The sequence below is a fragment of the Phyllopteryx taeniolatus genome, chromosome 11 (assembly GCF_024500385.1).
Source record: "Phyllopteryx taeniolatus isolate TA_2022b chromosome 11, UOR_Ptae_1.2, whole genome shotgun sequence".
NCBI lineage: Eukaryota > Metazoa > Chordata > Actinopteri > Syngnathiformes > Syngnathidae > Phyllopteryx > Phyllopteryx taeniolatus.
Genome location: NC_084512.1, coordinates 29422946 through 29448293, shown reverse-complemented (window position 1 = coordinate 29448293; position 25348 = coordinate 29422946). Strand labels below are relative to the sequence as shown.

Below are 25348 nucleotides of genomic sequence, written 5' to 3'. Positions count from 1 at the left end.
TCAAACTGCTTCGCGCCACACGCAAAGTGTAAAACGCCAAGCCAGCGACGCCATGTCGTCCATTATTCATTTGGCCGTCGAGTAAAGTTCAAACTTTGCTCAACAAAATGGCGACCACGTCGCAGCAGCGGCGACGTCATATTCAAGCGACACTCCCGCCACGAGGACGACGGTAATTGTGCATTACAACACCGCTAAAACACCACGTAAACACTCAAACTACTTCGCGCCACACACGCAAAGTGTAAAACGCCAAGCCAGCGACGCCATGTCGTCCATTACTCATTTGGCCGTCGAGTAAAGTTCAAACTTTGCTCAACAAAATGGCGACCACGTCGCAGCAGCGGCGACGTCATATTCAAGCGACACTCCCGCCACGAGGACGACGGTAATTGTGCATTACAACACCGCTAAAACACCACGTAAACACTCAAACTACTTCGCGCCACACACGCAAAGTGTAAAACGCCAAGCCAGCGACGCCATGTCGTCCATTACTCATTTGGCCGTCGAGTAAAGTTCAAACTTTGCTCAACAAAATGGCGACCACGTCGCAGCAGCGGCGACGTCATATTCAAGCGACACTCGCCACGAGGACGATGGCAATTGTGCATTACAACACCGCTAAAACCACGAAAACGCTCGAGACTCATTCGCGCCACTCGCGCAAAGTGTAAAACCCCAAGCCAGCGACGCCACGAAGCCAATTATGCATTCGGGCGTCGAACAAAGTTCAAACTTTGCTAAACAATGACGAACGCGGAGCTGCCGCGGTGACGTCATGTTTAAGCGAGAGTCCCGCCAGGAGGACGACGGCAATTGTACATTAAAACACCGCTAAAAAACAAAAAATGCATTCACCCCACTCACGCAAAGTATAAAAACACAAGCCAGCGACGCCACTAAGCCAATTATGCATCTGGGCGTCGAATAAAGTTCAAACCTTACGCTACAAAACGACGACCCCGCATGTTCACTCAGCTGTATAAGGACAAATTAACGCATGTCAAATCACTCACAAGACGCTATCACACTCCGAGTGCGTGCCGAGTTAAACATGTCAAAAACACGCTCAAATAAGTCAATACAAAGCAAAAACAACATTCATTGCTAGAGAGCGTGAAGCAGCGTGCTTACCTTGGCTGGAACAAATGAAGACGAAAGTAACGTCACTCGCCTCGCCCGTTTAAGCGATCCAAACCGGAAATAGATGTTTTGCATTAACCAATCATAGATGTGTTGCATTAACCAATCAGCTTAGTCTGCGTATATTTTGGCGCCAAATGCGACCAATCAGATGACCAAGTCCTAATTATGTCCTAGAACTGTCCATTTCTCGTGCTTGATTGAAGTCATTCACGTGATGCCGAAATCTGCTGTACTAGTACTAGTACTAGTACTAGGAGGAAAGGTTGTCGAATATGTTTCATTTGCATCACAGTTTTTATTTTTTAAATAACTCAATGGTTCAGGGTCACTACACACAATGGAAGTCTTTCATTCGAATGTTATATTTTCAAAAACATTTTGAAAACAAATATTCCCCAAAAAGTTTGGATTCTGCAGCGTTTGCCATAAATGTAGGACAATTTTTACATAGTTGTTGAATTAGTTTACATTGATTCTCATGAGGCCACAATTGGGGTATGATTGCATTACTTTTCTATTTAGAAGTGGAGGTATTTTTCACTTTATTTGCACAATGCACTACAACAATCACTTAGTTTTCCAATACACTTTATTACTTACTGGATGGATTCACAAACAACATACAAAACACACTGAGGCATTTGACACGCACGCCTGTCATGCAATAGTCCAGCTGAAAGCAGAGTTGTGTTGGGAAAAGAGGCAGAGTCTGTTTATGACAGAACACCTTTATAGCTCCTCACTCTAAACATTTCATTCATCAACAATTAAGAGAAATGACAACTTCATATTGTGTCAGCTTTGTTGGTCACAATGTATGTAAGGAGAAGCTGCGGCAAGCATTTTCATACAAACCGTACAAACTTAAATGCAGGTATTAATAAAACTTACTTTTAAGAGAGACACATTGAAAGCAGCAGCAGACGCACATTTATCACACCATCAAGTCATTTTAATTTCCAAAGCTTATCTTTGTTACATGACGGAACAACTGGCAACACGCACACACTCGTGCAAACACCCGGCATTGCGGAATCATTGTTAACCCATTAAATTACGTTCAAACAATCATTGATCAAATTAAATATACATGAGCTTTCTTTTTAAAACCCATATACACATTTCATTCATATGGCTTCAAATGGCTAACGTGGTTACCATGGTAACACGTTGGCCCGGCGCATCAGTGGACACGGGAGCAGGAACGCCACAGCCATGGATCACATCGATGGGCGTGCATTTTTACATTATATATTTAATTGTTCATCACAAATAAAAATTCATATTCTTCACCTAATTTGCCGTAAACGCATGTACACGCACATTTCCCCCATCAAGGAGTCTGTAAAGACACAGTAAACTTCAAATGAACGCCACATTCCACACACCACTGGAGTGTGTCGCTCTACTTGGCACACCACAAAAGCCATGAAGGCAAAGAGGCACCAGCGCACACTGGATGCAGAAACAGCACCCGACGACAGTGGAGCTTGGCTTAACTAGCCTTCTGGCTAATTCTGGCTTTTTTAACCATGTGTACTTCATGTGTTTTATGAAATTGCATTGTCCCCTTTCAAAAAATAAACTGAAACTGAATGCTCGACCGTGAGCGGAAACAAGCATGTTCCTGCACGCGCTATCATTTAGTATGCCCCTCACAGAAAGCATCAGCTTAGACTAAACATGCTTATGCAAACTACAAATTTCCCCATTTGGCCAACTTGATTTCTTCATTGATCCTATCGTGTTTATGAACGCACGGGGTGATGGTTGGGGGGACCTTGGGGATTGGACAGCAAACCCACGAGAGCAAGACGATAAGAACAATTGGGAACTACTGGCAAAGCAAACATTCACATTGGTGCATTACATCTCGAGTCAGCTGATCATGAACCACCCCCGTGACCTCTTTAGTTGAGGTCACGACAAGCCAAACAAAGTCAAAACCGCTTGAGCACCTTGCATGTGCACATCATTATCAGTATTATTATCAGTAGTATTATTAACAGCTCAACACACAAATACAGTCAATGTTTTTCTTTTCTGTTCAACGTCCAAGATTTCTGCACATCGGCTTCTGGTGCCATTGAAGGTTGGCTTGGCGTAGAAACAAGGTGTCCCAGAAAGTCTATTTCAGTCTGAAGGCGGTTTCCATCGTGTCGTTTCTAAAAGATGTTCTGTACTCTGGTGCATGCAAGCAACGTGTAGACACTGTTTATGACAAAATGACAGAATTGTAGGCTCTTTCATTAGCACAGCAGGCCAGTGGAGGAGCAATGCGAGTGACCCCGCTTCCCAAAAAAAAAGGCACAGTAAGGAAACGCAAAACAGCTAATCCTTGCCGCCTACGCCGCAGTCAGGACAGCGGGTGCCGGCAGATAAGAGCACGGCATCTCCTCACTCGCGGCGGTCAAGGGTAGGGGCCGGAAAAGATCATCAGTTGCCTGGCGATTCTGCTTCAGGAGTCGTGCACTTGACATCCCATGTTCCTAAAGCGGCACGACCGCGAGCGATTACAAACTCCAAATGCGCGCTCGTACAAAAACCACACTGTATCCTATAGGTTGGATATCATTGGCGTTGGGTGGAATACTTGCATGTGCAAAACCATTACTTTTCAGGAAAACAAAATAACTACGTCTTTATTAACGCTGCATCATCAAAGAGGAAGCAATTTACAACACTCAGTCATTTGGAAGAATAACAATCCCACGTGTGGACTGAACAACAGTATCAATTGGTGAAAAAATAGGAAATTGAACAGATTTGGGTAAGTCACTGATGGTGTCGTGGTGCACTCGCCAGACTTTGGTGCGGGCAGCGTGGGTTCAGTTCCCACTCAGTGACGGTGTGAATGTGAGTGCGAATGGTTGTCCCTGTCTATGTGCCCTGCGACTGACTGGCGACCGGTTCAGGGCGTAGTCCGCCTTTCGCCCAAAATCAGCTGGGATAGGCTCCGGCGCAGCGCCCCACGACCTTTACCGGGATAAGCGGTTTTGAAAATGTATGGATAGACAGACCAAATTTGGCCCGATGCCCACAATATGTACTCTATATACACGTGCGCACAAAAATGATTTTCAAAAGTTCTTCGAAAAACAGTACATCTTTAACAACTGGCCACAACTTTAGGACCAATTATCATTTATAAAATACTTTCTGGATTGAAAATGTCAGAGAGGTATTCATTTAAAAAAAAAAAAAAAAATCACTACACATGCTACTTTGTGTTGAAAACAATCGGAGCTGGCACGCTGACATCTAATTATGTTAATGTCGCAACCTACATCGGCAGTGTGCAAGCACGCATGTTCTCAGGACAAAGGCTATTTCGGTGGGTGAGGCTCTCAAAAAGGAAAGGAGAATACATTGGTGGACAATATGGAAAGGGGGGAAAAGGAATGCTGTGTGAAAGCAGCTTCAAGTAGACGGCCATGCAGCTGCAAATTTTACCTCACCAGGCCACTAGAGGGAAGCAAAGTAACCTGCTCAAAACAACAGTCCAAATTCTAATTTGTCTGCTAGATGACTTCGGGTGTGTTTTATCGGCTGTTCCAACCTGAGAGCGAGCGAGCGGTTTGACTTCTGCTTGTGGAGCTTTTCCTTCTCCCTCTTCACCTTGGGCATGATCTTAAGCGTTATGCTGCTTTGACTACTGGGACGCACCAACCCCTGGATGCACACACAATCACGTGTGGCACAACGCACACAAGCACTTTGCACATATTATTCTTTTAAAAGATCTTTTTAAACATAGGACAAAAAACAGTGGGCATAAAAGGGAAGAACGTTTTTACTGACTCAGTTTGGTTTCAATGTTTGGACAGTTAACATCGCCTAATTGTGCATTGTATTTTTGAATTTGGTGTGCCAGGACCTGAGGAAGGCTCCTTAGAGCCGAAACGTTGTCGAGGCACACCGTTTGGGCGACAAAAAAAGTTTTTGAGGGGATTTATTTATTTATTTATTTTTTTTGTGGGTTTTGGTTGTTATGATTACAAATATATTACAAATGTATACCTATTAATAAATAGCACATCTAAAACAAAAAAATATTACATAAATAACAAAGACGACTCTATACAATTCATTTGGAAAAATAAAAAAGAAAATTGGAACAAGGATGACTGGTGGAGAGTGGAAAGTGGTCCACTATGACCGGCGGGGCCAGCAGGCACGCCGCCAGGAATGGGGAAATGGAGACGGGAGATGGCATAGGGGGATGGACCGTGCATCTCCCCCCCCGATTGCGGAAGGGGAATTATTTCCCCTATACTGGGAGAGGGAGGGTTCGGTTCCCCTCACCTAACCCTAACCCTAAGAGCGCTGGAGACTGTGTGGGCAGCAGCAAAGCATGGGTGTTGGCAATTGGCAACTCTGTTTTCAGCAGCACGAGGTCAGCGGTGACCATTGGCTCTGCGGACGGCGGCGCGAGGACAGTGGCGACAGTGACTGGAGGCTCTGCAGACAATGGCAGCACCGGAGACTCTGCGGGGATGGCACTGTTGATGCCAGGGACTCTGCCAAGAGAGCAGACTGAGCTTGTGGAAAGGGCTAACTTCAGTCGGATCAGAGCCATTGTTGTTCTTCTGTTTTTGTAATTCCAGCAAGGGGCACAGTCTTGGTGAATTGGATCTTGCCTGGTGGTGGACGGGATTTGTTGAAACATGTCCGTTTCTGCTTTTGTCTTGTCTCACACTTCCCACAATACTTTGGCACATCTCTTTTCTATGAGAGGGTTTGGACTTGGTGGACGACTGAATCGGCACATCTGAAGGCATGTTGTTCCCTACCTGCAGTGGGGCATCCCCATCAAAGGCCTCCTCTTGGTAGTCCACGTCGTCGGCCTCCTCCTCTCGGTTGTCCGCGTCGTACGACTCCTCCTCTCGGTTGTCCGCGTCGTACGCCTCCTCCTCTCGGTTGTCCGCGTCGTACGCCTCCTCCTCTCGGTTGTCGGCGTCGTACGCCTCCTCCTCTCGGTTGTCGGCGTCGTACGCCTCCTCCTCTCGGTTGTCGGCGTCGTACGACTCCTCCTCTCGGTTGTCCGCGTTGTACGCAGCCTCCTCTTGGTCATCATCGTCCTCAATGGAAGCGCAGTACTCATCCTGCACGTCTGCAGGCTGATCCAGATCACACTGGAGGGCTGTGAGCTTGAGTTCACGTATGAGGTATGCTTCCCTCTCATCCAGCAGAGCAACATCAAATTTGTCAGCAGTGTTGGCATGGTGACACATGCTTTTCGCCACCGTCCTCCTGTCCTCCTCTATCAAGTGGCGACTGGCCTGGAAAACAAAAACACTTTGGTCAGGCAATATAAAGAAAAAAACACTTGGCAAAACTCCACGGCTATTGTGCACGTACGTGAGTGGCCACACAGCTGCGCACTTATATGAAACTGATAGTTCCTGTCATGGGTGTGTGTTCCGGTTTTTGTCTTCCCCCTGTTTCACACCCACCTGCTCCTGAGAGCATCTTCAACACCTGTGCCTCGTTCACCCTAATTACCCCTTGCGTTTAACCTCGTGTCTCATGCTCTCTCGTCACCTGTCCGTTGTACCTTGTCGTGGCGTTCCAGCATTCCTTGTTTCCACGTCACCGACTCACAGTAAGACTCGACCCTGCTCCGATTATCGACCTCGCCTTTTTGCCTCATGTTTTTGGATACTGTTGCCTTTTTTGAATTGCCTGCCTGTGTACCGACCTCTGCCCGTATATTAAACCTCTCTTTTTGAAACTGTCCATTTGTTTTGGAGTCGTGCATTTTTGGGTCCTATCCTCCGTTCATGACAGTTCCTTGATTGCTCATTGATCTTTAATTTACTTTTTCCTTTTTGAGGATTCAATGACTTATATTGTCATACCAACACACATTTACAGATGATACGAAATATTCAATTTGATATCCAAAACAGTCCCAGATTAGCCCAAAAAGTCAAAAGACTAAATGAATAGAAGAAATCAGATACAAATATTTATTTGCAGGTGGGAATGTGAATATTGTGGATGTAATTTTTTAAAATTATTTTTATTTTTGTTTTAATTTTTTTTTTTTAACTGTGGAATGTATTCCGTACCTTTTGGTTCGAAGTTTTTTGGTTTGTTTGTTTCTTCGTTCAAACGTTCGCTCGCCCTAAGTGTATGACGTCACTACGCTGGAGCTAGGCGTGGGGTTCGAGGGGAGGATTACCCATAATGCCCCGCGGGCGGGCAAAGATGGCGACAGCTGAAGCTAAGAGCTTGTCAACTTTCTCCGAGTGATTTTCGTGGCTCGCTCGAGCAGCTGTCGAGCGGCTGCCGCCCCGCTCGGCGACCTCATTGGCGGCCGAGTATCGTCGCTCGCTCCCGGCTTCGGATCGCTCCGCAGCCGCTCCAGAGGACGCAGCTTCGGCTAAACTTTAGGGCAGCCGGCGGGCCGACTGGCCTGCCTGGAGCCGAGGTGAGTCGGATCGGGTGTTTCGATCACTACATTCGCCCCGGTGCGGCCGCTAGATCGAGATCGGGTTGGTAGATTAGGCCGTGTCAGACTCCCGTGGCCCAGCCCCCTTCACCTCGGTTTATCGCGCGCGCGCGGGCGTGCGTGCGTTTGGGCAGCAAGCGAGAGAGACTGAAGGTGGCGCTCAAACTTAAAAGAGGAACAAATAGTCGTCTCGTTGGAGCGCTTGTGTTGCCATGGCAGCACATTCGACACAAACACGCACGCACATCATAATCATAATAATTGAAAAGCAGACATTTGAAAAGTGTTTCATCAGGTGTCCTGTCGTAAACTAGCATTTAACTACATATAACGCGTAGTTTTGGCAATGGAGGCGACCTGAGACTGCCAGTATATATAAAAAAAAAAAAATGAAAATAAACAACCACACTGTAAAAACTCAATCTGAAAAAAAGGAAGACTCATTACCTTGTTTTTAGACCATTTTTCACTTGTTTACAGCTATTTATTTACCTGTAGTCCCAAGTCAAGACAGGCAAGTCCCGACTCAAGTCGCAAGTCCTACACCTTGAGTTTCGAGTCATTTTAACAAAAATATATTTTAATATATATTTCTATATTTAATTATGTACATATTCCATCCATCCATCCATTTTCTGAGCCGCTTCTCCTCACTAGGGTCGCGAATGTGCTGGAGCCAATCCCAGCTATCATCGGGCAGGTACACCATGAACTGGTTGCCACCCAATCGCAGGGCACATACAAACAAACAACCATTTACACTCACATTCACACCTACGGGCAATTTAGAGTCTTCAATCAACCTAGCATGCGTGTTTTTGGGAAACCGGAGTACCCAAGGAAAACCCACACAGGCACGTAGAGAACATGCCAACTCCACACAGGCGAGGCCGGATTTCAACCCGGGTCCTCAGAACTGTGAGGCCGTCACCGTGCCGCACATTTTCAGTTATTTTTGGAAAATGCTATGCAATGACTTATTTTTTTTAGCTTTAATTCGGAAGTGACATAAAACAGACCTATCACAAATAAGAATTTACTTCCAGTTGTGCTGCAGTTAGGTAATCGAGTATTCTCCTGACAAATCTATTGGAATACTCAAGGATAAGGATAAAATATATTTGTGCTTGATTAAAGCGCAATTATGAATACACAAGACTAAATTAAACATTTCACTAATTGGTTTCCTCATTTAGATAATCAACAGTATTTTTCTTAAATTCACATTGTGCATAAAGCAGGAAACTGCATTTTCTTGTGTACAAACATTTCTAGTGAGGCCATTTCAAACACAAATATAAATAGGCATTTCTTGTGAGTATCAAAAACATAAGGCAATTTAAAAAAAGAGGAACACAACTTTGTCATCTTGTCATAAAGACAGTTTTATCCAACTTCAGTTGGAACACTAGGGGGCTCTAGTTATGAAGAATGTAGTTTCATGTCAAATAGATGCTGGCTGTGTGCTGATTGATTGGTAAATAAAGTGACTAGAAAAATACAAGACTGATTCTAGAGAACACTACACTGACTAACCCATACTGTAAAGAACAGGAACTGTCATTAACTGTCCAAAGAAAATGTGAACTAACTGTAGCGTGGTACACTTTGACCTACTTAATAATCAGTAAGCTCCGCAGCATTATGTTGTGACTTTTCATGTTTTCCTGTAGTATAACAATAAGTGACACATATAGCCTTAGAAAGAAAAGCTATGAATTTTGGTTTCTCAGCGCTTTGGTCAAAGTCTTTTCAACTCAATGGGTTCGAGTCCAAGTGAAGTCGCGTATCATTTTTGTTCAAGTCCAAGTCAAGTTGCAAGTGTGTGTGTGTGTGTGTATATATATATATATATATATATGTATATATATATATATATATATGTGTGTATATATATATATGTATATCCCCATCCATTTTCTGAGCCACTTCTCCTCACTAGGTTCGCGCGCGTGCTGGAGCCTATCCCAGCTATCATCGGGCAGGAGGCGGGGTACACCCTCAACTGGTTGCCAGCCAATCGCAGGGCACATACATACAAACAAACAACCATTCGCACTCACAGTCACACCTACGGGCAATTTAGAGTCTCCAATTCATGCATGTTTTTGGGATGTGGGAGGAAACCGGGGTGCCCGGAGAAAACCCACGCAGGCACGGGGAGAACATGCAAACTCCACAAAGGCGGGGCCGGAGATTGAACCCCGGTCCTCAAGATTGGAAATCAGTTCCATGTCAGCAAAAAAACAAGCATCCGAGTACATTTAGCCTACGTGATCACAACAATAGTTTGCTAAGGTGCTAACATAGTAAGGAGTAAGAGCAAATGTTGCTCCTTCAAGTCATGTATTGACACTCCAGGTAAGGTTCACTGTAAGACTAACCTCACATAACATAAGAATTACACCTATTTCATGTTCAAATACATCACAGCCTTTGTTTCTTCATTTTTGTTCACAAAAATTGTTATCTCAAAGCTAACACACAATGAAAAAAAACGTTGACGAGCTAACAAAAATTTGCGTTTAACTCGCGGCACGTATATCTCTTAAAATAAGGACTATTGATACACAAACACTGTATAACCACATACAAACAGGCAATATAACAATTCTCTCTGGCACATATTCTTCAAACTCTGTGAAAAATGATTTATATTAACACTATTCGATCGTGTCTTTGACTTTTTTCTTACTGCAAGTGTGTATCTCAATGCGTGTATCACATTGCCCCTCAGAGGACAAGATGTGCACAGCAGGAACAGTGATTGTCAATACAAAATCAACTTTAGTTCCATCCAGAGGTTTAAGAATATTGCCGCGCATCCGGAGAAAGCAAATGATGTTGCCAACATATAGTGACAGTAAAAAACTGAATTGAACTCTAATTGTTGTTTTGCACTATAAAATATAATTTGTATTTATTATGAATTGAGATTTTTTTCATGGTTTTCAAGTGAATATTTTATTTCAACTATTCAAATTTAGAAGAAGCTTATGTTTAAGTTAAGCAGCAGCGGTTGTGGTGCAATTTAAATATATATTTTTGTTATGGTTTTATTTTTCAGGATTTCCAAATATAGTTTTTATTTATGTTGTTCAATTGTAGTACATCTTATTTTTAACGTTACTTTATGTAATCCGTTGGTTAATAATCAATGGTTAAGTGTGTTTTTAATACCTACTGTTGCTGATTATTGTTCTCTGTTTGAATAATATCACTTGATCAAGCCTTATCTAACATTCCATATTAAAAAAAAATAAGTAAGTATGATTATTGCTGAAAAATAAATAAAATCAAAATCAAAATTGTACCAGCATTACCAGATTACTAGCGACCTTTTATTGCTCAGTGACTGTTTTTCTCAATGTCTTTATGTCTCCAAAGTATTCTCTGTCCATTGGCTGTCTGTTGTCGTACTAGAGCGGCTCCAACTAACTACCGGAGGCAAATTCCTTGTGTGTTTTTAACATACATGGCAAAATAAAGATGATTCTGATTCTGATATTGGATCAGACCGATATCAATATCGGCCAAAATTCAAGGCGGCGATATCAGTAGGAGTTCGGAAGTGAAAGACTTGGCTCAGGTCATCTCTAACATATAAACTTTTATTGAGTCACCAGTAGTACTAGTGGCACACAGATGCCAACTAGTGCACAGTAACATGAAGTTACTCTACTAATGCACTGGATTGTCTTACTAGTGAGGACAAAGAGCGAACTAATAGGCTACATGGTCAACTCAGCACACTAGTAGGATATGGCAAAATTGTTTTTTCATTGTTTTTCTTATCCATCCTTCCCTTCTCCTAACCGCTTATGCCTCAACATTTTTCCTCTTTTAAGCAAAGAACACAAAACGTCACAGCGTCCATACCACATGCCAGCTTTTTTGCTCATTTTCTAATCAAATGTATAAGACAGCAAATTCGATGAGATTGAATTTTGTCATTTCACACGTCAAAAATACAAGGCAATGAAATGCCGATCGTGTCGAACCACAAGTGCATAAGCAGTCATTGAATGAACAAAGAATCCACTTGAAGGTTAAAAGGTCAGCGGGCGCCTATGCTAATGTTAGCCTCAGTCTGATCAATGGAGCTGCACTTCCTGTTCTGGAAACATACTAAGATCAATGTGCAGCCTGAGGCGCACACACACACAGGCACATTAGATGCTGATAAGCTGTGACAAGCTTCGACCTAGAGAGCAAACCAACGAGCGACCGAGCAATAGCGACTGCCCCATCACTTGGCGATTGAGGCCGGCTGGGGCTGTTTGTGCTTGTGGTGGGCGCTTGTGTTTTTGTGACTTATTTTTTATGACACGACTGACAGGAAGGACGAAAGGAAGGAAAGAAGGACAGAGGCCCAGAATGACTAGCGCGGCACCGTCCAAGAAGCCGTACCGGAAAGCTCCGCCACAGCATCGTGAAGCGCGTCACGCCATTCCCGCCGCGCCGATGCCGACACCGCCTCCTCAACTGGATGACAGTCAGGTAAAACTCCAAACTTTAAACTCACCTCCAACACCCATTCAGCCGCTTCCCGCTGCCTATAAACGGCAGTGTACGCCGCACGGCGTCCCTGATGCGCCACCCTTGCCGCCCGGCAGCGAGCCGGAAGTATCCAGCCCGTCGAGTTTGGAATTTTGCATTCCGGCCCCGTGCCATTTCAGCAACGAGAGAGAGCATTCCCACGCGCGGCGCCTAAGCGCTGGGAGATGCCGCATGGAGCAACTGGTCCAAAGAGGAGCCGCCGCTCCCCCAAGGAGCATCCTGAAGAAAGGCGCTTCTCGGGGTGAGGAGCGTGCCTACGATGTCTTCAGGAAGTCCGGGTCTGCGGAGCTGTTGGACGGCTGTACGGGGCGGGGCGCCCACTTTTTGGCGACGTCCACTTTCGAGCGCGAGCCGCCCCCGCACCAGCAGGTTTCCTCCAGCCTGCCCTCTGCGCACAGGAAGCACTTGGCGTGGAGGACAATGCACTTCCTGGAGGAGAAGGTCCGCTTCTCCAACTTTCTGGATGAAATTACCTGCCGCGTCATAAACCCGCCCCACCTCATGCCAATCGTCAGGGGGCCCTCCCGATGCCACGGAAGCCCCACTCCTCGACCCCGGGACCGCCACCCGAGGAAGCGGACGTCGGACGGCGAGTCCGCAGACCGCAAGCGGCGTTGGGACAGATGGGTGGCAGCGCTGCGGCGGTCCGAGGGGGCGGGTTATAGAGAGGAAGTGCTGAAGGTAAATAGAGGAGACGAACGGGGACTTCCTCTTACGGAACAGGAAGTTGTGTCACACATTAAGGTGGGTTTGGGGTCATGTTTGTGTTTTCAGCTGATTCAATGAGACATGGTATTGCTTTTTCCCATGTGCCCTAATAACATGTCTATGGCATGCTTTCATCAAAACCCCCAACAATCGAAAATCGTGTCCCATTTTTGTCAGCATATTTCCTTTCTTGCAAAAATGAAGCGGTTTTAGGGATCGGGCCTCCCGTGCGTGTGAGTCGGCCTTCGTCCCGCCCCGCATCCCGGTGGGCAAATAACGAGGCGCCTTTCGTTAGATTGACAACCAGTGGGGCGGATCTGCTTGCTCGGCCAGTGGGTCACATTTACTTGCACAAGCGGGCCCACCTGGGGTGTGGAAAAAAGCCAGTGGCCTTAAAAGCTTCAAAGTGACGCGAGTGCTCGAATCGGCAGAGGCAGCAATTGACTTCCTGTGCGTCGCGACCGGACAATTCGGCCGGCGCAAAGTCCCGCTCCCCACATATTCACCGACGCCGTCCTGAAGCCAGCGTTCGCATCTGTCGACACCAATCTGCGCATCTGTCAACACTCGATGTCACCACCAAACTGAGCCGCCTGATTCACGTGTTTACAGTTGGGCATTCGCCAATTTGGGCGGGACCTATCCTCTAGGGTAACACAATATATTGTGTGCAATTGGGATTGATGTTGGTGTATTGATATGCAGTGAATCAACTGTAAGACCAGCAAAGGGACCCGGTTGGACATGCTAATAACTTTAACACTGATGTTACGGTACATTATAATCCTTCAAACAACACACATGGAGCAGCTCAGAGTGTTGTATAGACAGATGTGAAGCGAAGGCTACATACACCAGCGTGCCGAAGCAGCCGGCGAACAGACATGCCCATGTTGGGAGGGTTGACGTTAGCAATACATAAACCTTGTAGTAAAGTTGTAACGTTCATTTCTCAAATGATTTGCCGTGAGGTTTATTTTCATGTCAATGCCAAAGTATGTGCCATCATTACAGAACATTTAAAAAAAAAAAAAAAAAAAAAAAAATATTACCTATGAAAGCGCATTCCCAGTTCTCTTGTTGTGATTGTATGGCGTGGTACGCAACCTTATGCAGCGCCAATGTACAGGCATCCTTGTTATTCACGTCCATGCAAATCAGTTGCCTTTCGGCGAAATTCGACGTTCTTTAACTCAAAATAGGCCATTTACGTGACTCGTATAAATCCCATGAGTTTTTCCTGGGGGTTGGAGGGGTGGCCGTCGGACTCGTCATAGGCTGTTTCGTACTCCTTGAACACTGGCAGCTAGATCCATTCCACACATCCACCATCACACACAGATGTAATTGGGAATATTACTCCGCGGAGGACTGATATGCGTGCACATTGCCCTGAGGTTCTCCCTGTGCGCTCGGGACCTGCTTTGGATAAGTCACAGGAGTTGAGGAGATCACAAAAAACACTTCCGCCGCTTCTGCTGTTAAGAAGTAAAGCTACCTTTACTCCGTTATAGTGATCTTAATGTGGCTCGCTACTTTTATTTATCAATTATTGCTGATCAACTATTTCACACGCGAGACTACGACTCCGACTTCCGCACTGGGCGCTGCTTAGGCCAATCCAATTTAAGCGCTAGTGACGGTTAAGTCTAGTTCACCAATCAAACGACACAAGAAAGTCACATGACCTCACACGACGTCTTCTATTGGACTTCCCGGGCATAGGTATTAACACTAGATAAGCCAGTCCGGCTGATCGTCGTGCCTACGTGACCACCGTTTTAGTTGCGGCCACACACATGGAATGTGCTACCTTTGCTCCCACTGACTTGGCGTTGTCGGAGGCACACAGCTCAAAAGAGTCTTTTTGTATCTACCTACTGTTCATATCTATGGTTTTAGACATCTTGTATGATAACTATTAATGAGGACAAGAGAAACTATTACATGCCTGCTTTGAATGTAACGCTCCAGAATGGAACGGGTGCATGTCAGAACAGATTACACCTAATTACTGCCCAAGTCTGGCAATATATATCACAGGGTTAAAAAAAAAAGATAATCGCAATGTCATTTTTTTCCTATATCATGCAGCCCCACTCCTTGGTTAAAGTCGTACATTGGTGCCATCTTGAGGGCAAGTGCGGACAGCATGTCTAATAGAAAAAGTGCTTTGCAGCCATGTTTCGGCATCTCTAAGCAATTACACCCCATTCTGGGTGGGTGTGATCCCTTTGTTCCAAACTGTACACTTGTCCACACACCCGCTGGTGGCCCTCACCTCCACATCCATCCATCCATCCATCCATCCATTTCTGTACCGCTTCTCCTCACTGGGGTCGCGGGCGTGCTAGAGCCTATCCCAGCTGTCTTTGGGCGAGAGGCGGGGTACACCCTGAATTGGTCGCCAGCCATGGCACATATAAACAAACAACCATTTGCGTACTCATTCACACCTAACACCGAGGCAGGCACGGGGAGAACATGCAAACTCCACACGGGGGAGGCTGGATTTGAACTTGGGTCCTCAGAACTGTGAGGAAGATGTGCGTACCACTCGATCACTGTGTCGCCCTCACCTCCACATCCTAACATTATTGTAAGAGTATTGTCAGCTATTATTATTGACACTGCAGCGCTGCTTACCTTTTGGCTTTGACGTGACACTGCAGTGCTTCGTGCCAAAGTGGTTCTTCTGTTCTGGACCTTGGTCCAGCCTAGCTGCCAAGTCATTGGCTGTGAAACGCGCCGCATGGTTCCTCGCTGTGTTACCTTGCAATCTTCACCGCTTCAGAAATGGCAGAATAGGAAAGAAAATGTTCATTGGCTTGTTGAATTCCACCATGGATGCATAGGCAGGTGCTCACTACGTAACTATTTGTATACAAATCATTCAAATGTCCCTTTTCCATTATCTGTCACGTGTGTCATTTGGATCAATTGGCAATGCTCTCCCTTGTCAGCTAAAACGAAGAAGAACGTTTGGATGTTTTCACCATGTTCATGATGGGATTGTTTATGACTTCTCTTTTTTCTTTGTCATCTTTCAGGAGGTTTTGTCCGACTCGGACCGTATCAGGTGAGTTGACCTTCTGCTTCTATCTGTTTATTATATTTCACGTTCAACCTTTTCATTTGAAGGCACCCACCATGACTCTTGCCTTACAGAGAGTCGAGAAAATATACGTGATGGATAAGAACAACATCAACTAGTAAAAGCTTTGACTACATTCAAAGAAACATATATGACTGAATTTTGTAAGATCATTAATATGTCATAGTAATTAAACAATACAGTATCCTAGCATGAGCAAGGTAGCAAAAGTACTCACACTGGTTACTTAAGCAGATGTGCAGATACAATCCCCTCCAAAAGTATTGGAACGCCAAGGTCAATTGCTTTGTTTTTGTTGCATACTGAAGACATTTGGGTTTCAGATCAAAAGATGAATATGAGACAAAAGTGCAGAATTCCAGCTTTTATTTCATGGTATGTACATCTAGATGTGTTAAACAACTCAGGACAGAGCACCTTTGGTTTTCAAGTCAGCAAAAGTATTGGAACATGTGACTGATGGGTGGTTCGAGTTGCTCAGGTGATTGCTTAAAGGTCAGAGGACAAAGATCTTATGGGGTCAGTTAAAATTCATATTTGCATTGTTTATATGTTATGTAATACATGCACGTCACTTCCAGCAAGTAGTTTAGCTAAAAATGAGGTTTTTATTACGCGTATTGCGCACTCCTCGAACATACCCGAAGCTCAAGACACCGGGGTGTGGCTACCGGAAGTGACGTTGCAATCGCTAAACACATCGTGCTACACTCTATACGCAATGGCGAGCAACATGTTGGAATATGAGGAGGAGGATTTTGACGAACCTTGCATCGTCAAACCCTACGTTTGAGCCGATCAGGAGGTCGGAACCTGACGGTGACGACAACGAGCGGCCAGGTCGCAGCTGAACAACAGAAAAAGAGAGTGGCCTCTGGGTCCATGTGACGGTATGTCGAAAGGATGTCTTTTTATACGGTCATGGCTAGAAATATTGGCACCCCGGGCGTGCCAATATTTTTTTAGCACGACTCTACGTATTATTTATCCATATATGTTTCAGTGACACGGCACAAGCTTTTACATAGTATGCAGTATTCCTATATATGATGTGCCCCTCGCTCGAGTAGCTTTATAACACGCGCAGAGAAAGTCTTTGCTGTGTCTGGTGGCTTGTCATATAGGCAAAAGTACAGACGACAGTACTGAAAAGTACTGCATGGTTCTTTTTTTTCCCTACTGCCCAGTGCATAATAACCATAATAGAGTCGTAGGTATATACAAGGAAATCCTCACCACTTGTCTGGGCCGCATCGCGGCTGCAAGATTTAGTTCTCTTGCTGGCGGTTGAGGTCCCGATGGCCTTAGGAAAAATAGTTGGAACCGCAGCTGGTTTCAGCCTCTGCCTAACTACACCTGTTTATCCAATGCTTTCTGCTAAGTCTTTCTCAAAACACGCCGGTTCCAAGTGATCAGCACAGAGTTATGAATGCTTGCTAGACACCCGTAGCTGACCACGTTTCTTCCCCTGTCGATTGACTGGTCACTGGTTCCTTTTTCACTTGGAAAGCTAAATAAACTCTTGCCACTGCCTGAACCATTTGTACAACCAAATGGCACACAAGAAACCATTGTGAAATTGCTAAATCAAACGACAACAAATATACAAGGACAGGAGCAACAGCATGGAACAACAGCATACAATGCCGAACAAACAGGCTGTTTGCCCAGTGTTACGTCACAGCGCCGGATAGGGCCGAAGACCGGAAGGCGCTAGATGCAAAAACCAGAAGGTGCATTCTGAATCATATTAATCAATTTGTCTGCTGTATATCTGCTATATAATCACTGCGAAATGACATATGTGGTTTGGAAAGGGCTTCTAGATTTATAAAAAAAAAAAAAATCCATCTTTGTCCTCTGACCTTTACATATTAGTGGTTGTTTTTGGCTTTGGGTTTCACTTGTGAAAACTGCATTTGCTGGTAAGCAAACATGAACACCAGAGAGCTGTCTATGGGAGAAAAGCAAACCAGTTTGAAGCTGAGAGAAGAAGGAAAATCGATCAGCGCTTTGCACAGACATTTGGCATAGCCATTACAACAATTTGGAATGTCCTCAAAAAGAGAGAAACTACTGGCGTACTGAGCAATAGACATCGAACAGGTCGACCAAGGGTATCAACAGCAGTTGATGACAGAAACATTGTGAAAGCTGGGAAGAAACACCCAAAGACAACAGTTAGTGACATACTACCAAGCTCCACAGGGCAGGGGTCAAGGTATCACAATCCACTGTTCGAAGAAGACTTGAAGAGAAGAAATTACAGGCCTTACCACAACATGCAAACCACTCATTAGCAAAAAGAATCGGAAGGCCAGATTGGATTTTGCAAACAAGTACAGAGATGAGCCAAGTTTTGGAACAAAGTTTTAGAGACTGATGAGACCAAGAATAACTTCTACCAAAGTGATGGGAAGGCCTAAGTATGGAGAAAGAAAGCATCTGCTTATGATCCAAAACACACAAGCTCATCTGTGAAGCATGGTGGAGGTCATGTCATGGCTTGGGGTTGGGTCGCTGCTTCTGGACCAGGCTCACTAGTCTTTATTGATGATATAACTCAGGATGGTAGCAGCAGAATGAATTCTGAAGTCTACAAAACAATTTTGTCTGGCAATTTACAGAAAAATGCGTCCAAACTAATCGGGAGAAGCTTCATCATGCAACAAGGCGATGACACAAAACACACTGCCGACACAACGAAAGACTTCATCAGGGGGGAAAAGTGGAAGGTCTGAGACTGGCCAAATGAGTCACCGGACCTTAACCCAATAGAGCATGCATTTGATGTCCTGAAGAGGAGACTAAGGGGAGAAACCCCCAGAAAAAAACGAACTGAAATAGGCTGCAGTGAAGGCCTGGGAAAGCATTTCAAATGAAGAATGCAACAGTCTGGTGAAGTCAGTGGGTCGCAGTAATTGCAATAAGGGTTATGCCACCAAATATTAAATGTTACTCACTTTAATTATGTCTGTTCCAATTCTTTTGCTCACTTGACAAATGGGTGGCTTCAAACAAAAGGTGCACATCTAGATGTACATACCATGAAATGAAAGCTGGAATTCGGCACTTTTGTCTCATATTCATCTTTGGATCTGAAACCCAAATGTCTTCAGTATACAACAAAAACAAAGGAATTGACCTTGCTGTTCCAATACTTTTGGAGGGGACTGTGTCCATTTTCAAATCGAGGAAGTCAAAGTCAAAGATGGTCAGAAATATAAAGATTGACAGATACATGAAAAATGTACAGTAAGCACGTACTGCATGTGCATGTCTGGCAAAAAGACATGAATGAGGATTCAGAGCATTTGTCATTCTACAGAATCCTGCAGCAGCAGAATGAGGATCTGCGGCGACGCCTGTCCCTCTCCAGCCACAAAATGGACGCCATGGAGGTGGAGTTTGACGGTAACCGCCATTACATGGAGGCGGAGCTAAGCCGCACCAGGGATGACCTTGACAAGATGAGGGACAAGTTTCGCCGGTGAGGCCTTCATATGTTCGTTCATTCCTATTTACAAACAACACGATTCTCACGTGTGGACTGGAGGATTTTGTGTGGAGTCCAGTGAGCTGACCCCATTTTTCACAAGGGATACCTTCCACACCTGCCCGCGATCGGTGAAAACCCATGATGTAGGGAGAGTGTAAAATGGATAGAAAATACCCTCTTGTGCTCCGTGTCTGCATACTGTGTGTGTGTGTGTGCGTGTGCGTGTGCACGCGTGTGTGTGCGCAGCTGGGACTCTGGCTTGCACAACTCTCCAAATGAGAGGCAAAGCGTGCTTTCTTCAAGCTGTTTATTTGTCACTCCTAGTTGAGGTTTACTGTAAAAGTAGGCAGTGAACCAATAATGAATGAAACATTGCATATTTAATGGCCAAAATGTCCAACCAAACCATATCATTTTGTCTTAACGCAGTGGTTCTTAACCTGTGTTGGTTCGAATGAACCCAGGGGTTCAGTGAGTCATTTTCAGGAGTTCAGCAGTGGTTGCGTGTGTGTGCACGTTCAGTCCACTTGTACAATTGGTGACGTTACACTCCACTTGGCACTGGCTGATCACGGGACATCAATCGACTATAGGCGAGATTTTATATGGCGCCCCCTTTCATTTGCAAATGACATCCATCCATTCTCTGTAGCGCTTGTCCTCCTGAAGGCTCGCTTCAGGGTGTGCTGGTGCCTCCCCGAGCTGACTTTGGGCGAGGCGCAGGGTACACCCTGGGCTGGTCACCAGCCAATCGCAGGGCACATACAGAAAAACAAGCATTCACATTCACAACTACGGACAATTTAGTCTTCAATTACTTTTTGAAAGGTGTGTGAGCAAACCTGAGTACCTGCAGAAAACCCACACAGCACGGGGAGAACATGCAAACTCCACACAGGAAGGCCAGAGCCTGGATTTGAACTTGCGACTTCTGAACTGTGAGGCAGATGTCCTAACCACTTGTCTACGTAGTGTGCTGCTTTTGTGATTTACATCCGCTTACAAAAGAAATCGAATAGCATTGTTGGACACCACCTCATCTACACCCACCACCGGCACCGGGGCGCCCCAGGGATGAGTCCTCTCTACGCTGCTCTTCTCTCTCTACACCAGTGATTTCCAACCTTTATGGAGCAAAGGCACATATTTTACAATTGAAAAACCTCACGGCACACCAACAAACAAAAATGTCACAAAAGGTGGATGCATTAATTACTGTATGTACTTCTGCCAGCTAATAGAAGAGCATTTATTTGTTCTGTCTGTCACTATGCCTCACTGGCATAAATAGATGAACAAAGATACATTATTTCTTGTAAAAGTTTATAATTTCCCACGGCACACATGAAGAGCGCTCATGGCACACTAATGTGCCCCGGCACACTGGTTGAGAATCACTGCTCTACACGAACGACTGCACCTCAACGTACCCGGCTGTCAAACTCCTCAAGTTTGCTTACGACACCGCAGTCATCAGCCTCATTAAAGACTGTGACGAGTCTGCGTATCGACAGGAAGCGGAGCTGCGGCCGACACAACCTGGAGCTGAACACGCTCAAGACTGTAGAGATGATCGTGGACTTCAGGAAGCATCCTTCACCACAGCTGCCCCTCACGCTGTCCAACTGCCCTGTGTCAACCGTCGAAACCTTCAAGTTCCTGGGAATTACAGTCACTCAGGACCTGAAGTGGGAGAATAACATCAACTCCATCCTCAAAAAGGCCCAGCAGAGGATGTATTTCCTGCGGCCTCTGAGAAAGCACGGCCTGCCACGGGAGCTGTTCAGGCATTTCTACACAGCAGTCATCGAATCGGTCCTGCGTTCTTCCATCACAGTCTGGTTTGGTGCTGCTACGAAAAAGGACCGACTCCGACTGCAACGGACAATCAAAACTGCTGAAAAGATTGTCGGTACCCCCCTAGCCACCCTTGAGGACTTGCACGCTGCCAGAACTAAGACAAGCGCATTCAAAATCCTCTTGGACCCTCCACATCCCCGGTCACCACCTCTTCCAGCTCCTTCCCTCAGGTAGGCGCTACTGAACAAGGCAAACTAAAACTAGCAGACATTCCAACAGCTTCTTCCCTCTTGCCATTAACTTCTTAAACAGTTAACTTACAACTCCATTGTAACATGCTGCCAATTTTGTCTTGTCGGGCCAATTATACATTATTCCTGCACTGACAGTAATAGTCTCTCCACTCTCCACTACTTATCTGTTGTTGACCAATACTGGCACTCATGTGCTTGAGAAGTATCTGTACCATTTGCACAATTGACATTGTTCCAGATTACCGCACTACTAGTCACTTTAAACTGCAGAATTGTCTTGAAGTCTCTGCGCCATTTGCACAATGGTCACTGGACCAGACTATTGCTCTATTAGTCATTTCAAACTGTTCTAAATTGCTAGAGGACTCTGCATCATTTTACACAATTGTTAAAAAAATAATAATAATTGTACCGGCATTACTAGTAACCTTTTATTGATCAGTGACTGTGTTTTTATGTTTCTTTGTCTCAAAAGTATTCTCTTTCAATTGACTGTCTGTTGTTTTACTAGAGCAGCTCCAACTAGCAGAGACAAATACCTTGTGTTTTTGACATACTTGGCAAATAAAGATGATTCTTATTCTGACATTGTCTTTAATTTATTAAATAACACCACACGATGATATACATATATAGCGGCTGAAATAATTATTTAACACGTCACCATTTTTCTCACTAAATATACTTCCAAATGTGCTATTGGCCTAAAAATTTCAACAGATGGTGGGAACAACCCAAACAATCCATACATACGAAGAAAGTAGAACAAATATGCTCAAAAATTAAGTTGTGTGTAAAAATGTGAAATGACACAGGGAAAAAGTATTGAACACATGAAGGGAGGTGCAAAAAGGCATGGAAAGCCAAGACAACACCTTAAAATCTATCAACAATCAAACAGCAATTCAGCCCCTTGTCAGTGCAAATGAATATCAGCTGGTTGAGTTCTAATTGATGGCCTACAAAAAGGTCTCATTGCCAAGGTGTGAGTCAACACACATCTCATGATGGGTAAGAGCAAAGAGCAAAGATCAACGCAATTGTAATTGTTGCAAAACTTAACGATGGCATTGGTTACAGGTGCATTTCTAAGCTTCTGGATGTTCCAGTGAGCATGATCGGGGCCATAATACTTAAGTTGAACTGTTTGGATGCCGGAATGCACACCACGTTTGGAGGAGAAATGGCACTGCACTGGACCCTAAAAACACCATACCAGCAGTGAAATTCGGAGGTGGGAACATGATGGTGTGGGGCTGCTTTTCAGCAAATGCTACTGGTAAACGTCACATTATTGAAGTAAGGATGGATGAATGGGCAAATGTACCGAGACATTCTTGACAAAAATCTGCTGCCATCTACAAGGATGATAAAAATTAAACGAGGGTGGACATTTCAGCAGGATAATGATCCAAAACATACTGCCAAGGAAACTCAATTGGTTTCAAAGAAAAAAAATAAAGCTGCTAGAATGGCCCAGCCAATCACCTGACTTGAATCCAGTTGAAAATCTATGGAAAGAACTGAAACTCAAGGTCCATAAAAGAAACCCATGGAACCTTCAAGATTTGAAGACTGCTTGTGTGGAGGAATGGGCCAAAATCACACCAATGCATGTGACTAGTTTCTCCATACAGGAAGGGTGAAGCTGTCATTGCAAACAAAAGGCTTTTGTACAAAGTAAATAAATAAATAATAAATAAATATAATGATAAATAAATAAATACCAGTTGGCATGTTCAATACTTTTCCCCTGTTATTTCACATTATTACACACAACTTTATTTCTTATTTGTTCTATTTTCTTCGTATGTATGGATTACTTGGGTTATATATGTACAGTGGGGCAAAGAGGTATTTCGTCAGCCACCAATTGTGCAAGTTCTCCCACTTAAAAAGATGAGAGGCCTGTCATTTTCATCATAGGTATACCTCACCTATGAGAGACAAAGTGAGAAAAAAAAAATCCAGAAAATCACATTGCCTGATTTTTAAAGAATTTATGAGCAAATTATGGTGGAAAATAAGTATTTGGTCAAAGTTCATCTCAATACTTTGTTATATGCACTTTGTTGGCAATGTCAGAGGTCAAACGTTTTCTGTAAGTCCTTTTTTTCCACACACTGTTGCTGGTGTTTTGGTCCATTCCTCCATGCAGATCTCCTCTAGAGTAGTGATGTTTTGGGGCTGTCGCTGGGCAACAGAGACTTTCAACTCCCTCCAATGATTTTCTATGGGGTTGAGATAGGCCAATCCAGGACCTTGAAATGCTTCTTACGAAGCCACTCGTTCGGTGTGTTTGGGATCATTGTCATGCTGAAAGGCCCAGCCACATTTCATCTTCAATGGCCTTGCTGATGGAAGGAGGTTTTCACTCAAAATCTCACGATACATGGCCCCATTCATTCTTTCCTTTACACGGATCAGTCATCCTGGTCCCTTTGCAGAAAAAAACAGCCCCAATGCATGATGCTTCCACCTCCATGCTTCACAGTAGGTATGGTGTTCTTTGGATGCAACTCAGCATTATTTCTCCTCCAAACACCACAAGTTGAGTTTTTACCAAAACGTTCTGTTTTGGTTTCATCTGACCATGTGACATTCTCCCAATCCTCTTCGGGGATCATCAGAATCAGAATCATCTTTATTTGCCAAGTATGTCCAAAAAACACACAAGGACTTTGTCTCCGGTAGTGGGAGCCGCCCTAGTACGACGACAGACAGTCAATTGACAGAGAACACTTTGGAGACATAAAGACATTGACAAACGCTCTCTAGCAAACTTCAGACGGGCCTGGACATGTACTGGCTTAAGCAAGGGGACACCTGGCACTGCAGGATTGGAGTCCCTGGTGGCGTAGTGTCTTACTGATTGATGGTAGCCTTTGTTTCTTTGATCCCAGCTCTCTGCTGGTCATTCACTAGGTACCCCCCATGTGATAATTTAGACCCCACGGGGTGAGATCTTGGCGTGGAGCCCCAGATCGAGGAAGATTATCTGTGGTCTTGTATGTCTTCCATTTTCTAATAATTGATCCCACAGTTGATTTCTTCACACCAAGCTGCTTACCTGTTGCAGGTTCAGTCTTCCCAGCCTGGTGCAGGTCAACAATTTTGTCTTGCTTGTTTGTAGGTGAGCAAATACTTATTTTCCACCATCATTTGCTAATAAATTCTTTAAAACTCATACAATGTGATTTTCTGGATTTTTATTTTTGTTCTCACTTTTTATCTCTCATAGGTGACAATTGGTGGCTGACTAAATACTTTTTTACCCCACTGTAATGCAAGACGTTATGTCAATGAAGTCTAAAAATAGATCGCGCACGTAATAATGGATAAATAAAAGTAGCGAGCAGCATGTTGCTCTTGGTAACGGAGAAGTGTCAATTCTTCTGAAGAAAAATACTCAAGTAAAAGTAAAAAGTATGGTGCATTTAAACTACTCAGACAGGTACAATTTGTCCAAAATGTTACTTGAGTAAATGTACTATTACTTCCCACCACTGGCAGTAACACCCCCCCGCCCTCCCCCAAACTATCGCAGATGCTGGCTTTTGAACTTTGCGCTAACACTCTGGATGGATCTTTTCCTCTATGGCCCGGAGGATACAAAAAATTTGACATGTGGACTCGTCAGACCACAGCACACTTTTCCACTTTGCGTCAGCCGGCAGGCGGCATTTCTAGCTGTTGTTGACATGTGGCTTTCGCTTTGCATGGTATAGTTTTAATTTGTATTTGTACATGTAACAACCGACTGTGTTAACTGACAGTGGTTTTCTGAAGTGTTCCTGAGCCCAGGT

General features: G+C 44.5%; 2 protein-coding genes across 12 annotated transcripts in view; one reads left to right on the top strand and one right to left on the bottom strand.

The window, feature by feature from the left end:
- Nucleotides 1–5100: 5100 nt before the first annotated feature.
- Nucleotides 5101–12265, bottom strand: LOC133485653 (uncharacterized). The gene is made up of 2 exons (XM_061789709.1): nucleotides 12132–12265; nucleotides 5101–6431 (listed from the first exon to the last, which is right to left on the bottom strand). Exon 2 carries the CDS (start codon nucleotides 6381–6383, stop codon nucleotides 5547–5549), a length of 837 nt encoding a protein of 278 aa, XP_061645693.1. The 5' UTR covers nucleotides 6384–6431; nucleotides 12132–12265; the 3' UTR covers nucleotides 5101–5546.
- Nucleotides 7330–25348, top strand: part of tjap1 (tight junction associated protein 1 (peripheral)) — a 29586-nt gene continuing 11567 nt past the window's right edge. For 3 of the 11 annotated variants that reach the window (XM_061789691.1, XM_061789689.1, XM_061789688.1), the window contains exons 1-3: nucleotides 12122–12910; nucleotides 15925–15953; nucleotides 19318–19479. In XM_061789691.1, the coding sequence (XP_061645675.1) occupies nucleotides 12338–12910; nucleotides 15925–15953; nucleotides 19318–19479 (764 nt within the window). In that variant the 5' untranslated portion in view covers nucleotides 12122–12337. The other 8 variants (XM_061789695.1, XM_061789694.1, XM_061789699.1 and 5 more) reach the window with 6 other exon arrangements.

Coding starts and splice junctions, on each gene's coding strand:
- LOC133485653 (XM_061789709.1), bottom strand. CDS start 6,383: ATGTGTCACCATGCCAACACTGCTGACAAATTTGATGTTGCTCTGCTG.